Genomic DNA, 18,286 nt, shown 5'->3' on the forward strand with positions numbered 1-18,286 from the left:
GAAGGTGGCGTAGTGTCGCGAAGGCATCATCACAGTGTGGAGACCAGGCTGAAAGATCGTGGCTGGACAGAAGCGTGGTGAGAGGGTTGATGATTGTGGCGAAATTGCGAACGAAGCGGCGGAAGTACGAGCAGAGGCCGACGAAGCTGCGGAGTTCTTTTACATTAGTTGGCTTGGGAAATTTCTGCCACAGCGCGCAGTTTTGCCGGATCAAGAAGAACGCCATCCTTGGAGACGACATGCCCGAGAATGGTTAGCTGTCGTGCTCGGAAACGGCACTTCTTTAAATTTAATTGGAGGCCAGCGTCGGTCAGGCATCGCAGAACTGTCTCAAGGCGCTGGAGGTAAGATGGAAAATCTGGGGAAAAGATGACAACGTCGTCCAGGTAACAAAGGCAAGTGTGCCATTTGAGCCCTCTGAGTAGGTTGTCCATCATGCGTTCGAATGTGGCAGGGGCATTGCATAGTCCGAATGGCATGACATCATAGAGCCCATCGGGTGTGACGAAATCGGTTTTTGGGCGGTCGGCCTCTGCCATCGGCGCCTGCCAATAGCCGGAACGCAGGTCTATTGAAGAAAAGAACTCAGCTCCCTGCAGGCAGTCAAGGGCGTCGTCGATACGAGGGAGAGGATAAACGTCCTTGCGCGTAATCTTGTTCAGTCGGCGATAGTGTATAGAGAATCGGATGGAGCCGTCTTTCTTCTTGACCAGGATGACCGGAGACGCCCAAGGGCTGTGCGACGGTTGGATCACGTTCCGCTGGAGCATGTCAGTCACCTGTTCGTCAATAATGCCGCGCTCGGCGGCTGAAACACGGTACAGATGCTGGCGCAAAGGGGCATGCGTGCCGGTATCAATGCGGTGAGCAACGGCAGTTGTGCGCCCCAACGAAGGTTGCTGGGAGTCGAACGAAGCCGCTAAACGCTGTAGGATGGCGACAAGCTGGGCTCGTTGTAAGGGCGTCAGGCCGGCGTCGATGGACCGGTGGAAAACTTCGAGGGAAGATGGAGTGGCGACAGGAAGAGGCGTTATGGCGCTGATGTGAAGGCCGGCAGTGTTATCGACGAAGGGATAGGTGGGAGTGGAATCGAGCAAAGCAACTCTACCCAGTGACTGGCCACGAAGCAAAGTAGTTGGGCAGGGGCACGGGTTACAAACAAAAATAGCACTTGAGCTGCGAAAAATTGTTAGCACAGCATGGGGCAGCAACACCGATTTTTGGTCAGCGCATCGTAACGAGGGTGTGTAGATAACAGTGGCGTCGGAAAGAGCAGCACAGTAAAGAGGCACAAGCACTGAGGAGAAAGGCGGAACGTCGGTGTCCTCTGCGACGTGCACGGTAGCGACAGCAGTAGCGAATGCGTCGAAAGAAGTGGCACTGAGGGGTGATAACTCAAGTTGAGCACGGGCGCAGTCTATTATGGCGTTATGATTGGAGAGGAAGTCCCAACCAAGGATGACGTCGTGTGATGAGCGGGCGAGGACGAGGAATTCTATTGTGTATTGAACGTCCTCGATAACAAGGCGGGCGGTGCAGGCGGCTAATGGTCGAATGTCCTGAGCGCTGGCAGTGCGAAGAGAAACGGCAGGAAGCGGCGTCATTACCTTTTTGAGTTTGCGACAGAGGGTGTAATTAAAAACTGATACGGCTGCGTCAGCATCTACAAGTGCTTCGACAGGAACTCCCTCAATGAATACGGTAATAATGTTCGCTGGTACGGAAACAGGTCTTGTGTTAGTCCCTGATGGCGCAGTTCTTGCCTCCGGAACTGCAGCCGTTAGTTTTCCGGGTGAACGGCTGATTGGCGGCGGAGCATCGGAGAACGGGAACGACGGCCAGGTGAAGGCGAGCGGTGGGATCGGCGATCGTAACTTGAAGATGACTGCGGAGGAGGCCCAGGGAACACGGGCGAGGGGGACGGAGTAAAATTGTACATCGGCTCACGTGTATAGTCTTAGGGACGATGGCCACGATTGCGGCACAAACGAGCTACATGGCCGGCGACTCCACAGGCGTAGCAAATGGGTCGGTTGTCTTGTGTGCGCCAGGGGTTGGAATGCTGTGGCTGTAATCGACGGCGGAGAACCGGACGATGAGGGGGGATTGTAGGCTGCTGAGGTTGCTGATTTCCCTGAGGCTCGTATAGGAGGGGAGGCCGGCTGTATACAGGAGCGACAGGGGGTGGTGGCCGCACCAAAACATCAGCGTACGTGAGAGGAGCCGCCACTAAGGGCTGCTGAGGAGGTGAAGGCAGAACCTCAGCGACCTGCTCTTGTATAACACGCTGAATGGTGGGATTGAGCGGCGGTGCAGGCGCAGGTGCTGGAGGCAGGTAGACAAAGAAAGCTGGCGTGGGACTTCCTCACGAACAAACTGTTGAATCTGCTGAATTAGCGACTGCTGATCCAGGGCACCGTCGTCAATGCCTTGCATAATGTGTCCGATCTTCTCGGTGTCGCTCATGGTAGCGTTGACGCGCTTGCAGAGGTCGACGACATCTTCTATGAAACTGGTGAAGTTCTCGCCGGTTTGTTGTGCCCGACTTTGCAAGCGTTGCTCGGCGCGATGCTTACGTATAGCAGGACCGCCAAAAGCTTCGGTCAGGCTGGTCTTGAGAGCCGCCCAGGTAGGGATGTCACTCTCATGGTTGCGAAACCATAGATTGGCGACGTCGCTCAAATAAAAAATGATGTTTGTGAGCTTCACGTTGTCGTCCTACTTGTTGTACGCACTTACGCGTTCATACGACGCCAACCAGTCTTCAACATCCGTGTCATCGGTGCCGCTGAAGATGGCTGGGTCGCGCTGACGTGCTACACCGGGACAGATGACAGGCGATGGGTTTGGCGGTTGGTTGGCGGTCTCAGGCATCACGGAAGTGGTAGGCAACGCTCGGCTGCGAAGCTCCATGTTGAGGGTATTGCTGTCACCTCCACCACTTGTAATAGGAGTCCTTGAACAGGGCGCTACGCCGTCAACAGTCAATGGAGCGCTGTGCGATCAGTCGTTGCACTTCTGTAAGCGCACGCCCGAGCCTCGGAGAGAGAGCTTCGTTGTCGTTTTCTTTCCTGACCGTCACGCGCGTTGAACATGGTTGTTCTCTTCGGAGCATCAGGCGCTGCACCTGCACATATCAGAGCCGAATACCTGTTTTACACACCGAAGTATTTGAAGGATTCAACCTGTGGGATTTGTGAAGCGCAATACGCAAGGGAGATATAAAGAGGGTGTGCCAGAGGGAAAACGAGTACCGAGGTTTTCTTCACGTTGAGAATTAATTTTACTTTACTGAGCCAAACTTCAAGGGCATTCAAGTAGGCTTGCAATAGCCGATATAAGGAATGAACATCTCGTGCAGAAGAGAAAAAGGCAATATCATCCGCATACACGTACACTTTTATATTTGGATGAACAGGAATATCTCTCATTAATATATTAAATAGCAATGGAGACAGCACCGATCCCTGAGGCACGCCTCTAGTTTGGTAATAAGTTTCAGAAGTTGTAGAACCTCTCGTGCAGAAAAAGTTTCTATTGCTTAAGAATTATTTTAACCATGCAAACATGTAAAAAGATGACCTAATTTTGTTTATCTTATTCAACAGAATAGAGTGTTCTACACTGTCATATGCTTTGGCGATATCCAAAGTGTCCAATGAAGACCCTTCTGTCTTCTTCATTGCTTACCCAATTCTACTCTCCAAATCTGTATGAGCCGTTCAAATGGAGCACCCTTGACGAAACCCAATTTGTGCCTCATTAAATGCATTCAGGGTCATCACATGGTTTGTGAGGCGCCGGTGAACTATGCGTTCAATAAGTTTCACTAGATTTGAAGTTAGAGAAATTGGCCGAATATTATCCAAATCAAAGCCTTTTTTCGGATCTTTGAGGCTTAGTGTAATTTTTGCAACTTTCCAGTCTTGAGGTAACCAAGCATTTTCCAGAAAAAAATTGACAATATTCAACACTTCCGAGCTGTGGTCTTGCACTAAAGCTTTCAGCATAGCCACTGTAATACCGTCACACCCAGGAGCTGCAGGTTTCAGAGCAGCCGCTATACAATGCAATTCCGGTGGCTCAACTGCAACGAAATCATCAAGTGGCGTAGGTCGAAGTAACGGAGCCACCGTTTGCGCTTGAAAGCGATTAAGACCGTTCGCAATTGTTCAAGTTTCTCTTTTGCTTCATTGGGTGATAACACGTCTTACTCGGTTACATGTGGTGGAGAAGAACTTTGGTTGCGTTCCATGAACCTATACAATGCCTTCCGATTGATTGGATTAGAGATAAATATTCATATTAGCATTTTACTCATCCTTTGCTATATGAATAGTTTTTTTAAATGCAGCCGCATAAAATTTATAATTTATCCAATTTTGGGGACACTGAATATGGGAAAGGCTCTTCCACGCAGCTTTTCTACGACGGAATGCTTTCTCACATTCTTCGTTCCACCATCGGCATGACATTTTGTTAGGGACAGACGATTTCACAGTGAACACTGAACGCTCAGTGGCATCTAGCAGAGAAGAGAGTGCTTGTTGAGCACGTTCAGAATGCTGAGATGATGCTATGGAGGAAAAAGAGGAGTTCACAAACTTTTTAAAGAGTTTATGGTTGACAAATGTTTGTTCACAAGTGGTTACTCTAAGGGGAGTAGATTCTATATTAAACTTAACTGGAAAGTGGTCGCTAGATGTACCACAATCCACCGTAGCCCATGATGAGACCCTTAATCCATTTGCTGCTAACTTTAAATCAATTACTGACCTAGAAGCTGCTCGCACGTAGTTTATGCCTGGACTATTACAGCAATGCACATCATTTACAGACATCCAGTTCCAAAGTCGTTGCCCACATATATCTGAACGGTAACCCCAAATAACATGGTGTGAATTAAAATCGCCAGCAATAATCAGTCCGTTGGTTGAACTCAAAAGATCACTTAAATCATCTGTTGTACGGACACCTGTTGGGAAGTAGACATTTGCAATAGTGAGAGGAGCAGACTTTTTTTCACTTCCTTCTCCTCTTCTTTGCGCCTGCCTGACAATACTGTTTCGACGGCTACGGTTTCCAATTTCTTTAATTTTACCTGCATTGATAACAACATCCTTTTCAATTGCTCGAATCAGAGTTTCCACGACCATGACTTTCTCTTGAGAAGCCGATAAGTAGGAAAAAATCAAGTATTTCCCTGCATTGTGCTAACGCATCTGTCAGAGAAGCCTGTGTTACAGAGAATTTGTTCATACGGCGAATGATTTCGTTCTGACTGTCTAGAACCCTGAGGAGGAGGTTATGATCGGTCACTGCAGCAGTGGTTGAATTAGTGTCTGAGTTTTCATTATTTTAAACCGAATTGTTAGGCCCTGGATTTTGCTCTATATTGCCGCATTGAACGAGGTCAACAGAAAAAGCGCAGACAACTAAAAAACACACTTTTAGACCTGTCGGGGCTAGACAGCAGCACAAGACAAACGTCGTTACTTGGACAACACTTTGTATTGGCTAAATGACTGACCTGCGGTAAGCATGGTTGGAGACCTGCCGCTGTCTTGCCCTCTGAAGGACCAGTCCCTCAGCTCAGGCTTTAAATAGTCCAGGCAATGTGACGTCACATGGAAGGAGGAGTGGCAACGGTTGATGATGGAATGAGTCGGTGTCTGGAAATCAGTGACATCACAGGCTTCCGGGTCGGTAGGTTCCTTGCCGTCTTGAAGAACTTCCACGTCGGCATGCAGTATATTTAGCATATGATAGGGGAGTGTTTCCGATGATGAAGGCGCCGAACAACTGCTCAAGAAAAAACATATGCCTGGTATGCATTGTTGCTGACATGCTGCCGTCTTGCCCACTCACCTCGATCCTGTGAGAAATACAAGAGCACTCGTCCCCTACACGTCTGTCCGTTTCTTTTTTAATTTGGCCCATTTTGCTCAGAGTTTCCACAAGCCTTTGGAAATTAAAATTCACCTCCACCGAGGAGTCAACACGAAAACCGGCGTGGCGCTCAATTTCACAACTGCGCCTCCAGCGTGTCCAATGTTGCTTGCTTTCAATGCAACGTAGTTTGGTAAAAGAGCATTTCGCACCTTGCTGCAATCGGATACTTCTTAGGTCATTCACTGCCAGCTGTACCAGATTTGGCGCTCGATCAGCCCGAACTTTTTAATGAATTTTGGGGCTCTATATTGAGCAACCTGAAATAATTACCTTTAACTTCGGCAAAAATTACCTGGTCATTTGACAGCCCTGCAAATTTCTTGGAGTGCAAAAGTTGGTAATAATAAAAAAAATTGCTAGACATCAAATATTTTACTTTTGCGCTTGAAGTGGTTTCAAGCGAAAGTTGCTCTACGTTCGGTGAAGTCAAGGTCGCCGAAGCCTGAAATTGACCTTAAATTGACCTTGGCCATCGTTACTATAAAAGAGGGCTGCCGCACTCACAGCCTTCATTCTATCGCTAGGATCAAGCCACGTTTAAGCCGCCAAAAATTTTTGTCGTCATCAGGCAGCCCGCCAGCAGAGTGCGGGCCTCAATGAAGCCGGTTATGGCCGCCATAAAAAAAGCCCTAGATGGTTCTCCCTATCCGGCTCCCCTCGCGTTTCTCTCGCTTTATGAAAAAATTAGCTCTGTTTTAGCTTCGGTTAAACCTGGTGAGAAGCGATAGCTTCACGTGGCTGGGAAATCTTTGTTTCTCGACTTGTGTAACAATTGTTGCTTCTTTGGACCTTCGGACGTTCTCTGGGAAGTAGAGTGGGCAACCGCAGCAACCTCCAACGTTCGGCGATCCCGCTTATAGCTGCGTCATTTCACGAGGCGCTCCTTTTGTTCGTGCGATGTTTCGGCTGCTCTCTTTGCCTCCTAAAGCCTTTTCCGCAGAATATCGTGGCGACTTCTGCCGGATAATTAGAAGCGGCTAACCATCGCCTCTATCATGCGGTTGCTCACTTGTTCATCGCCTGACTGTATGGCTCTGACTGCAAAGCGTCATCGCTCCCTGTTTCATTCACGGTTGGAGGCATGACGTCACGGCCTACAGCGCCCATATGGTGACCACTTGACTCCTTACATGGCCTCCGAGATCACTCCCATGCCCATGTTTCTGCGCGAAAGTGATCTCGGAGGCCATGCTCTTTCATGCGGGAGCCGTAGCTGCCTCCAATGCTCGACTCCGCTGCCCCGTTTCATATATGGCTGGCGGCGTGACGTCACGGCGACAGCGGCCCCACGGCAAGTCTCCCACAGTGGTTGTGCACATGACCTTTTCCTGGTTCCCCACTAGCATAATGTAATGTTTGTCCTTGGCTAAACCTTGAAGGTAATTGTGATACACACCCCTCATAGTGAAGCTACAGAATAAAAAACATTCTTATAGTATGAAGGCTGCCTACGCGCGATAGATAATACGTCGGTCATGCCACTCACAGTGTCGCCTGCAAATCTAATAAAACAGTTTGTGAAGAATGCGCGATTGAAATGCTTCATAATGCTACGCGAGCAGAGGCTGCTGAAGCAGCTGTTGGTGTTAGTTGGTGCGCGGAAGCTAAACAGCTGCTTTCGAATTTCGCTTTAGGGAATGTCACCCGTAGAATATTTTCGTCCCACGACTCAGTGTTGATCACAAGAGCGACGCGCCGGTTTCCTTCGTTACTGACGAATTTCTCTCCCGTGCAGGAAGTGACGTCCCCGTGTTACAGAGGGACGTTCGGACTCTTTCGGATGGGCCGGGAATGGCCGCAAGTATTGCCACTATATTGGGCCTCCTACAAGCGTCTGGGATGCCTGACAGACCAACGCACAGCGATGGCGGCAGTTCGCTGTCCCTCAGCAATCAAGTACGTTTTCTACCGCTCTATCTTGGTTCATCATCATCATTATCAGCCTGACTATACCCACTGTAGGGCAAAGGTCTCTCCCATATTTCTCCAATTAGCCCGGTTCTATGCTACCCAGGTAGCAGAGAATGTGGGGCCCCAGTAGGTCCGATGTCGGCAAGTGGGGCTGGTGCAACCATCATAAAACCTGCATCGGTCCCCGATGGGGAAAAGTAGGCAAGCCCCATTTGGGCTTGCCCCTATTCCTCCTGCATGGGTCCATTGTCGGATATTTAAGGGCAATCCAACCTAAATGTGGGCTCTTTATGGGAAAGCCCACATAGATCCGAAATGAGGCCGCCCCCATAAAATATTTGTGGGACCTACATCGGCCGTAGTGGGGCAAGAAAACGGACATGCCCACATGCTGCCCCAATCGGCCCCTTGTAGGTTACTTGAGGGCAAGTGAAATATGAATAAGAGCTCAATTTGGGCAAGCCCCCATGAAGCCCAAATGAGGCAGCCTTAGCTAAGCCGCTTTAGGTCCCGCATAGGCTGTAATGGAGCTGGAAGGCGGGCATGCCCGCATGGTACCAAAATTGATCCCTTGTGGGAAATTTGAAGGCACGTGCAACCGCAGGTGGGCTCTAGGTTCAAAAACAACACCTAATCCAATTGGGGCTGTCCGCACAAAACTGCTTTATATCCCACATGGGCCGTAATAGGGCTGGAAGGCGAGCAGGTCTGCATGATACCAAAATCGGTCCCTTGTGGGGAATTTGAAGGCACGTGCAACAGTAAGTGGGCTTTAGGTTCAAAAACAACACCCAGCCCAATTGGGGCTGCCATGTTTAGTCGGTTAGAAATATTACGTGGCTTTAGTTCTCGCACTCATGTAAATTGCGCAAACAATACTGATACATACTGATTGCGAACTGTTGCTCCTAACGTGGTTGCTGTGGATAGATTGCAACACTCAGCACAAAATTACTCTTCAGAACACACATCTCCACAGCCTGAACAAGATGTACACGAAGTCATTTAGGCTAGATTAATATTAAGAATTTTTGTAAAATTTAATATTTTGGATGTTTATAAAGGGCAGACATGCATAAAATAATTACCTAATTATGTGCGTAAATAATGATTGCGAAAACTTTGACAAGCGCTTCCCATCAATTTCCTGCATCGGACCCCTATGAGAATAATGTGGGCGAGCCCAAGTACGGCTTGCGCCATAGAGCCCGCATGGGTCCTATGTCATTATCTGAGGGGCTAACCGAAATAAAAAAAATAAATGTTCATCCGGAGCGGCTGCCCGAGTATGTCCAAAGTAGGACCATCGTGGGGAGTTGGCGGGATGTGCCCGTTTGGCAATGCGGGAAACATGTGGGCAGCCCCGCAAGGGCTACCTGCATCGGTCCCTATAGTGGGGCCCATCGGGGCTTTGTCGACAGCTTCCTTCAGGCCTACGTCGGCCCCTCTTGCAGCACCCACATTGAGCCCACCGGGGCTGTCCTGCATTGCCTACATCGGACCCACCAGGGGCCCCCCTTCATAGCCCACTGTGTGCTACCTGGGTAGCTGCATCCACTTGACCCCTGCGAACTTCTTAACCTCGTCCGCCCACATAACTTTCTGCCGCCCCCTGCTATGCTTTATTTCCCTTGGAATCCAGTTTGTTACCCTAAGCGACCATTGGTTACCCTCTCTTCGCACATGTCCTGCCCATGCCCATTTCTTCTTAATTTCCACTAGAATATCGGTAACTTGGGTTATTTCTCTGACCCACTCTGCACGCTTCCAATCTCTTAATGTTACCCCTACCCTTTTTCGTTCCATTGCCCTCTGAGTGGTCCTCAACTTAAGTAGCACCCTCTTGGTTAGCCTCCACGTTTCAGCCCCATAGATGAGTACAGGTAAGATGCAACTGTTGTATACTTTCCTCTTGAGCGATACCGGTAAGCTGCTAGTTGTAATCTGCGAGTGTTTGCCAAGTGCGCTCTATCCAATCTTATTCTTCTTGTTATTTTCTCTTCATGGTCCGGATCTGCGGTTACTATCTGTCCTAAATAGGCATATTCGCCTACTACTTCCAGCACTTCGCTACCTAATGTAAACTGCTGTTCCTTCCCGAGGCTGTTGAACATTACCTTAATCTTCTGCGTATTCATTTTCAAGCCTATATTTCTACTTTTCCTGTTTAGGTCATCAATCATTATTTGCAGTTCATCCCCCGAGTTTCTTAGCAAGGCAATGTCATCAGCAAATCGCAGATCACTGAGGTATCTTCATCTACCCTTATCCCTAACTGCTCCCATTCAAATTCTTTGAATACTTCCTCTAAGCAAGCTGTGAATAGTACTGGGGAGATTGTATCTTCTTGCCTAACACCATTCTTTATGGGAATTTTGTTACTTTCTTTATGCAGAACTATGGTTGCTGTGCAGCCAGTGTATATATATCTTCCAGCACTTTCACGTACCACTCGTCTAACCCCCGATTTCGGAATGCCTGCTTTACTGCTGAGGTTTCAACTGAGTCAAATGCTTTTTCGTAATCAATGAATGCTATGATAAGAGCTGGTTTTCTATTTTTCTATCACCTGATTGATGGTATGGATATGATCGATAGTAGAGTACCGTTTCCGAACATCTGCTTGATCATTTGTTTGATTGCACTCTAAGGTTGTCCTGATTCTATCAGCGATTACCTTAGTAAATACCTTATACGTAACAGACAGTAAGCTGATTGGTCTAATTTTTAAGGTCCTTAGAGTCCTTAAACCATTCTTTCATGGTTCCGGTACCGTCGATGACATCAGGCACTGCGTATAATGGGTGGCCAGTTTTTCTAGCACAATATCCCCCACGTCCTTTAACAAATCTGTAGTTATCTGATCCTCTCCAGCTGATTTCCCCGTTAGGACTTTTCCATGTCCATTTTCAGTTCTTCCGTTTGTTGAAGGTATTCATGATTCTTTAGTTATTGCTCTCTGCAAGCTCAACTAGCACGGCCGCTCGATGGAAGCGCACTAGGCGCGGCCTGCTACATTGCCCGAAACCGGCGGGAGGCGCCAACTTCCTGTCGCCACCGCCGCGGCGCCACCGTTCGGGGACAGCCGCGCGCGGAGAGCTGCGCCTGGCGGCGCTTTGAGGGAGGCGCCGGCGTGGCAGAAGCGCCTTATTTTAAGGATATAAGAGCTCCGCTTCACGCAATTTGGCAACAAGAATTAGTATTTACTGTCATGTCCAGTGCGACGTTGTCAGCACTTAGCGCTTGCTGGGCAAGGATGTACACTGGAGTGTACCACAAAAACCTTATAGTGACGGTGGTTCAAGGCCACTCGATTGGAGAGCCCGCATTGCTGTGATGTTGCATTCGGATCCAGTTGTTCGCCACAGTAAAATGTGACCCGGCTGTGAACAATTCGAAGCTGTTCAGCTGCCATGGTAGCCTAATGCATAACCACTTAACTCTGTCGCGAATTCCGTGTGTCATTTTCATACCATTTACTCATTCCTGCATACAAGTTTATACACAAATTGATGTCAACCTGTTCTAAGCTGCCAGCGCTATCCAATAAAAAAATGTCCTACTATGAGCAACCTCTGTGAAAATGCGACATGTAACCAACCTTTCTATCTCATTGTGACAAATTGTACGGCGCAAATATGAAGATGTTTATTAGGTTAAATCTAGATGATAACCTGGGATCTTCGACTCAGTTGGAGACCTTAAACTTTGTACGCCAGAACGCTATCCGTCATGGCTTCCCGCATTTGGCATGACCAGACAAAGTAAGCGCGCTTGATAGAGCCGGTCTGCCTCAAGGTGCTACGTATATGCGCCGAAAGTTTTTAATAATATTTTTATTGGCTGCTCGCAAACCCTTACAATTTTGCTGGTTCGTAACTTTCAATGGAAGAACGCGCATCGAGTGTTGCTGTTGTGAAACTATTAGCTGTGATCACAAGAACGTTCACGCGTCAGAGCGCAACTGCAGCCGAGATTCAGCGAGCAGCCAAGTACGCTTATTTAATGGCCACGCAAAAAAAGGAGGGAAATTACCAATCGCAGACGGAAAACCTTTCTTGAGAGATCTTTATGCATAGCCATACACACCGCTCCACTGTTGAGTTGACATTTCCAGCCCAGCTCGCTATAAGGGGGGGGGGGGGGGGGCAACAACTTAAAGATATCTTGCATAGCGCCTTAGCATGGGCACGATCATTGTTTTTACAGATTAGCTGCAGGTACTGTGTACAGTGAGAAAACAATGATGAAACCAAAAGTTTACACAGCTTGCTACTTCACCGGACCTCTTCAGACTTCATCATCCTGTTAATGAAGGTGCTCGTAAGCTGACAAAGCTTGATTACTTCCTTTGCGGGGTATATCAAGCCTACATTCGACATAGCCGCAGCGAAAAAAACACAATCACAGAAGGAAGACACGTACACAAGGACCAACGCTGCAGCGTTGGTCCTTGTGTACGTGTCTTCCTTCTGTGATTGTGTTTTTTTCGCTGCGGCTATGTCGAATGTAAGCTACCATTCTTGATGGAACAGCGCAAAACATTGGGACAAGAGACAAGCGCTGACTTACAACTGGTTTTTATTTCGAAGAAAGATTGCTTCTTATACCTTCATCACCCTCTCACAAAACACATGCGTCGCAACCATATCGTTCAAGCGTCCACAAAAAAGCATAAGACACATGATCGCAGATATTTATAATCACATTTTTAACATGTCAAATTCTTTCTTAGTCAAAGCAACGGACGGTGTGCTGACACAATCGTCGCGCAGACTCGCTATCGAAGCTGCCTCGATTATTTCCCGGACTAGCTGGTCTTTGTGATTAGCCAAAGCTTTGCATTTTTGGAAAACCGGTGCACAACTAGTTGAAGGGCAATCTCTACAATGGATTCCCAGGTTCCTGCAAGCTTGCTCGAAATTATTTTTGTGTTCTAGCAGCCTTTCATTCATGCACCTGCCAGTCTGCCCTATGTACTGTTTACCGCAAGTCACTGGCAACGAATAAACAAGGCCTTCGGTGCACTCCACAAAGGGGGTTCGATGCTTTATCGTGCATCCCTGCTTCTTTTTGGTCGGATCGGAGTTGACTCGTCTGCACAGACTTTTGAGTTTATTAGGAGCAGTCATCACTACATTCACGCCAGCTTTTCGACCTATGCCTTTCAGGCGATGGGAAATATTGTGAAGATACGGAATTGCAACTACCGGCCTCCTTTCTTTCTGTTTCTGTGCATCATCTTGCTGCTGATGCACAGATGATGCACAGAAACAGAAAGAAAGGAGGCCGGTAGTTGCAATTCCGTATCTTCACAATATTTCCCATCGCCTGAAAGGCATAGGTCGAAAAGCTGGCGTGAATGTAGTGATGACTGCTCCTAATAAACTCAAAAGTCTGTGCAGACGAGTCAACTCCGATCCGACCAAAAAGAAGCAGGGATGCACGATAAAGCATCGAACCCCCTTTGTGGAGTGCACCGAAGGCCTTGTTTATTCGTTGCCAGTGACTTGCGGTAAACAGTACATAGGGCAGACTGGCAGGTGCATGAATGAAAGGCTGCTAGAACACAAAAATAATTTCGAGCAAGCTTGCAGGAACCTGGGAATCCATTGTAGAGATTGCCCTTCAACTAGTTGTGCACCGGTTTTCCAAAAATGCAAAGCTTTGGCTAATCACAAAGACCAGCTAGTCCGGGAAATAATCGAGGCAGCTTCGATAGCGAGTCTGCGCGACGATTGTGTCAGCACACCGTCCGTTGCTTTGACTAAGAAAGAATTTGACATGTTAAAAATGTGATTATAAATATCTGCGATTATGTGTCGTATGCTTTTTTGTGGACGCTTGAACGATATGGTTGCGACGCATGTGTTTTGTGAGAGGGTGATGAAGGTATAAGAAGCAATCTTTCTTCGAAATAAAAACCAGTTGTAAGTCAGCGCTTGTCTCTTGTCCCAATGTTTTGCGCTGTTCCATCAAGAATGAATAACCAACATGCTCAAGCTGCTGTCCGGGTAAGCTACCAACTCGCCCGAAAGCTTGTTTTACTGAAGCATATCAAGCCTCCATTGCCCTTGGTTTTCATTAGCCTGTAACTGGTCCAGTTGACTATATTTCCTGCAACAGGCTCTTGCTCGCCTGACATGTTGCCTCAAAACCATTACCAAATATCGCATAAATTATGCAACAACCTGGTAGTGATAAACAAAACTTGCGGTTCTTAAGTCTCCTTGAGGAGCCTCGTTAGAGTGCCCGCACTTTGCTACCTGCTTATTCACCGTATCCCGTAATTGCTGCCTCTGTCTCATATAATTAGAATGCAGCCTTAAGTCACCACATTATATGAAATAGCACTCTACACATAGCTATAAAAAGCCCCTCTTTACTGCAGCCGTACGAACGTGCCCTATAGGAGTATAGTGTGCCTGACTTGGGATCTAAGGGTCCCACTTTCAATAATTCCCATTTCACCCTTACATCTTATTGACTCTATTTGGTTTGGCAGCTCCTGCCACATTGAACATGCCATGTGTTCTCATTGCGCCAAAGGTGTCTGGCCATATAACCGACTGAAGTGCCTCTTACCAGAGAGGTGTTTTTTCGACTGTCCGCCGACAGAGCGGGCGCCGGATTTTCTGTGGAACGTGGCTTTTCATTTTATCGCATCGGCTCAAACAGTCTCGAGAGTATAAACAAATGTTCTATGCACAGGCTCTTTTACTTGCAAGGCCACTCAGACTAGCGCGGCAAAATTTAGAACAAATTACATGCTTATATAAAAAAACAACCTTCGTAGCTTTTTCTGATATGTCCTCGCAACATAACCTGCAAGAAACGCTTCTGGGGCTACCTCATCGTGTTCATCTGCTTCACAACACATAGTTAAAAATCCTAATTAACTGGCAAGCTCCCTGGTAACTAAATAGGTTAAACAACGTGACGGGAACACAGGAAAATAGGACGGCACAACTAGCGCGGTTATACCGTCTTCTCCTGTGTTCCCGTCGCGTTGTTTGCACGGTTAACCTATAATTAATCACCAACAAGTCCAATCTGCTGTCCCTTGTAGCAAATTCAATGGCAGCTGATAGGGCATTATGCTTCAGCATCTGGACTTTTTAACCGCAGCGCCGCTTTCATTTCAGAGGAAGCGAGTGCATTACCACTCCTCGCTGCTGTCTTTGCCTGAAGCGAGCTCAGCAGATAAAATTAGAGGGTCTCTTAAATGTCTCTTAAGCGCAGGGCTGCGAAAGCCTAGCCTTCTCCTATCATTTGCCTCTCATCGTTTGCCACAGTTCGTCATTTCAAGTCGTCGTTTGATATATTGGTCGTTTCTCAGTCATGATGAGTCTGCCTGCGTAGTCATTGTAGCCCTTATCACTCATAACTCCGCAGGTTACTCATTTAGAATCAGCAGTGGTCATTACATGTCGTTTCACATGTTGACAATTTCGTTGTCATTAGCCGTAATGATGAGTCATGCCCAGCTATTATAGTCGTTACCACACATTGCTAAGCACTTTTACTCATTTCTAATCAATTGCGGTCATTACATGTCGTAGTTTGATTTACTGGTCATTACAAATCATTTCGTCATTTTTAACTATTATTAGTTATTAGCATTAGTCATTATCTCTATCAATGTCTATAACTTTTATTGATTACCTATCACCATCAATCATTTTCAATCTTAATCTCCCTCCTTGCACGTCCGCTTTTGCGACTGGCACACCAGTGCACAGATGCGACGCACAGATAACAGGCACAGCTTCTGCGCATAGATTTTCGTTCCATGGGCCTGGAACGGCTTTCGCCTTAAAAAACAAACGCATCCAGTCTCAACGTTAACGTGCTTGCACACGCGCGCACAAAAAAGCTTGCGCTTACCACGCAGACGCGAGGCGAACGCGCTCAGGAAGGAAGCAAACCGCGCGCTAAGAGCCGGCGACCCCGGCGGCGACGTGTCCCCGAATAGTTGCGCCCTCAGCAGAAATGGCGGGCGCAACTGTAAACTCCCCAAGGACGCGCTTGCCCATTGACGGCGGCGCGACGCAGCAGGCCGCACCCAGTGCGCTTCCATCCAGCGGCCGTGCAACTAGTAACTCCCCGCTGCTATTCCTAGAGCCAATTCCATAGTCACCTACTGCCTGGTCTCCTGCCTGCTTTTTACCTACCTTGGCATTGAAGTCGCCCATTAGTACAGTATACTGCGTCTTTACTTTTCGCATTGCCGATTGTACATCTTCGTAGACGCTTTCAACTGCCTGGTCATCATAACTACATGTAGGGTCATAGGCCTGTACAACATTCAGTTTATACCGCTTATTAAGCCTAATTACGATGCCTGCCACCGTCTCATTAATAGTATAGAATTATTCTATATTACGCGCTATATACTTATTGACAAGGAAAGCTACTCCTAGTTGTCGCCTCTCCGGTAAACCTCGATAACACAGTACATGCCCATCCTTCAATACAGTATATGTCTCATTCGGCCGCCTAACCTCACTAAGCCCTATGACATCCCATTTCATGCCCCCTGGTTACTCTAACAACACTGCTAAACTAGCTTCACTAGCTAGGGTTCTAGCGTTAAGCGTTGCCAGGGTCAGTTTACAATGTCGGCCTGTCCAGCGGAGCCAGGAATTCTTAGCACCCCTGCTGCGTCACAGGTCTGACCGCCGCCGTGGTCAGTTATTCCGCAGCCGCTGGTGACGGAGGGCCGAAGGTTTACGGAACTTATCATGAGAGGTTACATCTTGGTTACAGGTCTCCAAACAAACTGCTAGAAATTAGCTACCTATTCTGCTAGTACTCACGACGCATTGTAACGAACAGCACTCTGAAGGCGTACGTGTTATTACTGGTCATTGTCATTAACAGCAGCCTAGCTGCCTCGACTTAATCTTGCCGTGACTCTGGTAGGTCGTCGCAAAATTCAAGTTTTCATCCGACTACCTGATGTATCAGGCACGTATATGACGGTGCGTCTGTGCCGCTGACATGCTCGGTGCGAGGCTGCCTGTTATCACTTGCGGGCTATATGGGCACTCTTCACTAAACGCACGTTCTTCTTGTTCCTGGACACCATGCTGTTGCCGCGATCTTTCCAACACGGATACACCTGAATCTGCTAGCCCGTACCTTCTTTCGGAATTCATAATTTATCAGCTGTGCAATCTGCACATGTTATCTTTGAGCGCGCAGCCCTTGAACCTGTGTTGATTGCAACTAGCGTATATATCAGTCGATGATGTTATTCTTGCAATCAACGTATTCCGTCCCTTAACGCTATTACAGGGTCATTTTCATTTTTGCAGATTTCGGCGTCCTGTACATTTTATGCTCCTCGTTAGCCTTGGAAGTTGGTGCCCTATCGGAGAATACTGGCAAGATTGCAGAGCTCCAACCAGAAGGGCTTTGTTTTATTGCGGAGACTGCCAATACACGCGGCACCTCTCATTTTATTATATAAGCGTGTTTTTAGCTGCAACAAAGTTTCCTTAAAGGATACCAAGGGGGAACCATATTATAAAATTTCACTAAATTCTAACTCCCTTTCTGGGTGTGTGGCCGTTTGCCCAGCAGCGAAGTTGCTGACAACGTATTTACTTTGTTAATTTTGTCGTAACTCGCTTGTCGACTACTGTGCCCAAGTGTGCGGGATCAAATCCCGGTCTCGGCGGCTGCTTTTCAGTGGAGGCGAAACGCCAGGCGCCCGTGTGCTGTGCGATGTCAGTGTACGTTAAACAACCCCAGGTGGTCGAAATTTTCGGACTCCTCCACTACGGCGTCTCTCATAGCCTGAGTCGCTTTGGGCCGTCAAACCCCACAAACCATATCGTAACTCGCTTCAAAGTTGTGTGGTCTTCACCGAAGGTGAGTAGGCCTACATTACGTAAACGGCGGTGTTGCGTCGCCTGAAGCGAGCAGCAATAAAAAACAGCATCGACGCATGGTTTCTGCCGACAACCATCTTTGCTAGTAATATCCTGATTACTTATGATAGCTGACAAAATGCACTATGGTGACAAATGCGCTTCAAGCTGCCTATACTAAGAGTTGTGCCCCCATGGCGCACTTCAGCTTTGTAAACGAAGTGTAATGCCTTTATCGCGCTGGTTACTCGTCTTTTCTGGTCTCTTATCATTGCGAGAACATGCTACAAAGGTTAAAAGAGGAGGGAGGGGGGGGATCAAGAAAACTAAGGAAAAAGAGTAGAGCCACGTGGCAGTAATCCCCTACTTTCTCAAGGTGTTGCACAACGTTAAAAAGATCGCTGGAAGGTATGATGTGCGGGTTTTCTTTTCCGCCCCATGCAAGCTGTCGAAGATGTGCGCACTGAATACCAGACCTACAAAGGCGGCATGCACTACTAGGCATGCAGAACGGCACACCAACTGCCATACCACGGTGGTATATC

At 47.7% G+C, this 18,286-nt stretch overlaps 1 protein-coding gene across 1 annotated transcript in view; it reads left to right on the plus strand.

The window, feature by feature from the left end:
• The window catches only part of LOC146201333 (uncharacterized), a 155,791-nt gene that overhangs the window by 70,556 nt on the left and 66,949 nt on the right, over positions 1-18,286 (plus strand). Inside the window, exon 2 of the mRNA XM_084595771.1 lies at positions 7,688-7,848. Coding sequence (XP_084451897.1) covers positions 7,688-7,848 — 161 coding nt within the window. The remainder of the gene's footprint in view (positions 1-7,687; positions 7,849-18,286) is intronic.

Source organism: Amblyomma maculatum, chromosome 2, assembly GCF_055883805.1.
Source record: "Amblyomma maculatum isolate TAMU_Amacu chromosome 2, ASM5588380v1, whole genome shotgun sequence".
In the NCBI taxonomy this organism is placed as follows: domain Eukaryota; kingdom Metazoa; phylum Arthropoda; class Arachnida; order Ixodida; family Ixodidae; genus Amblyomma; species Amblyomma maculatum.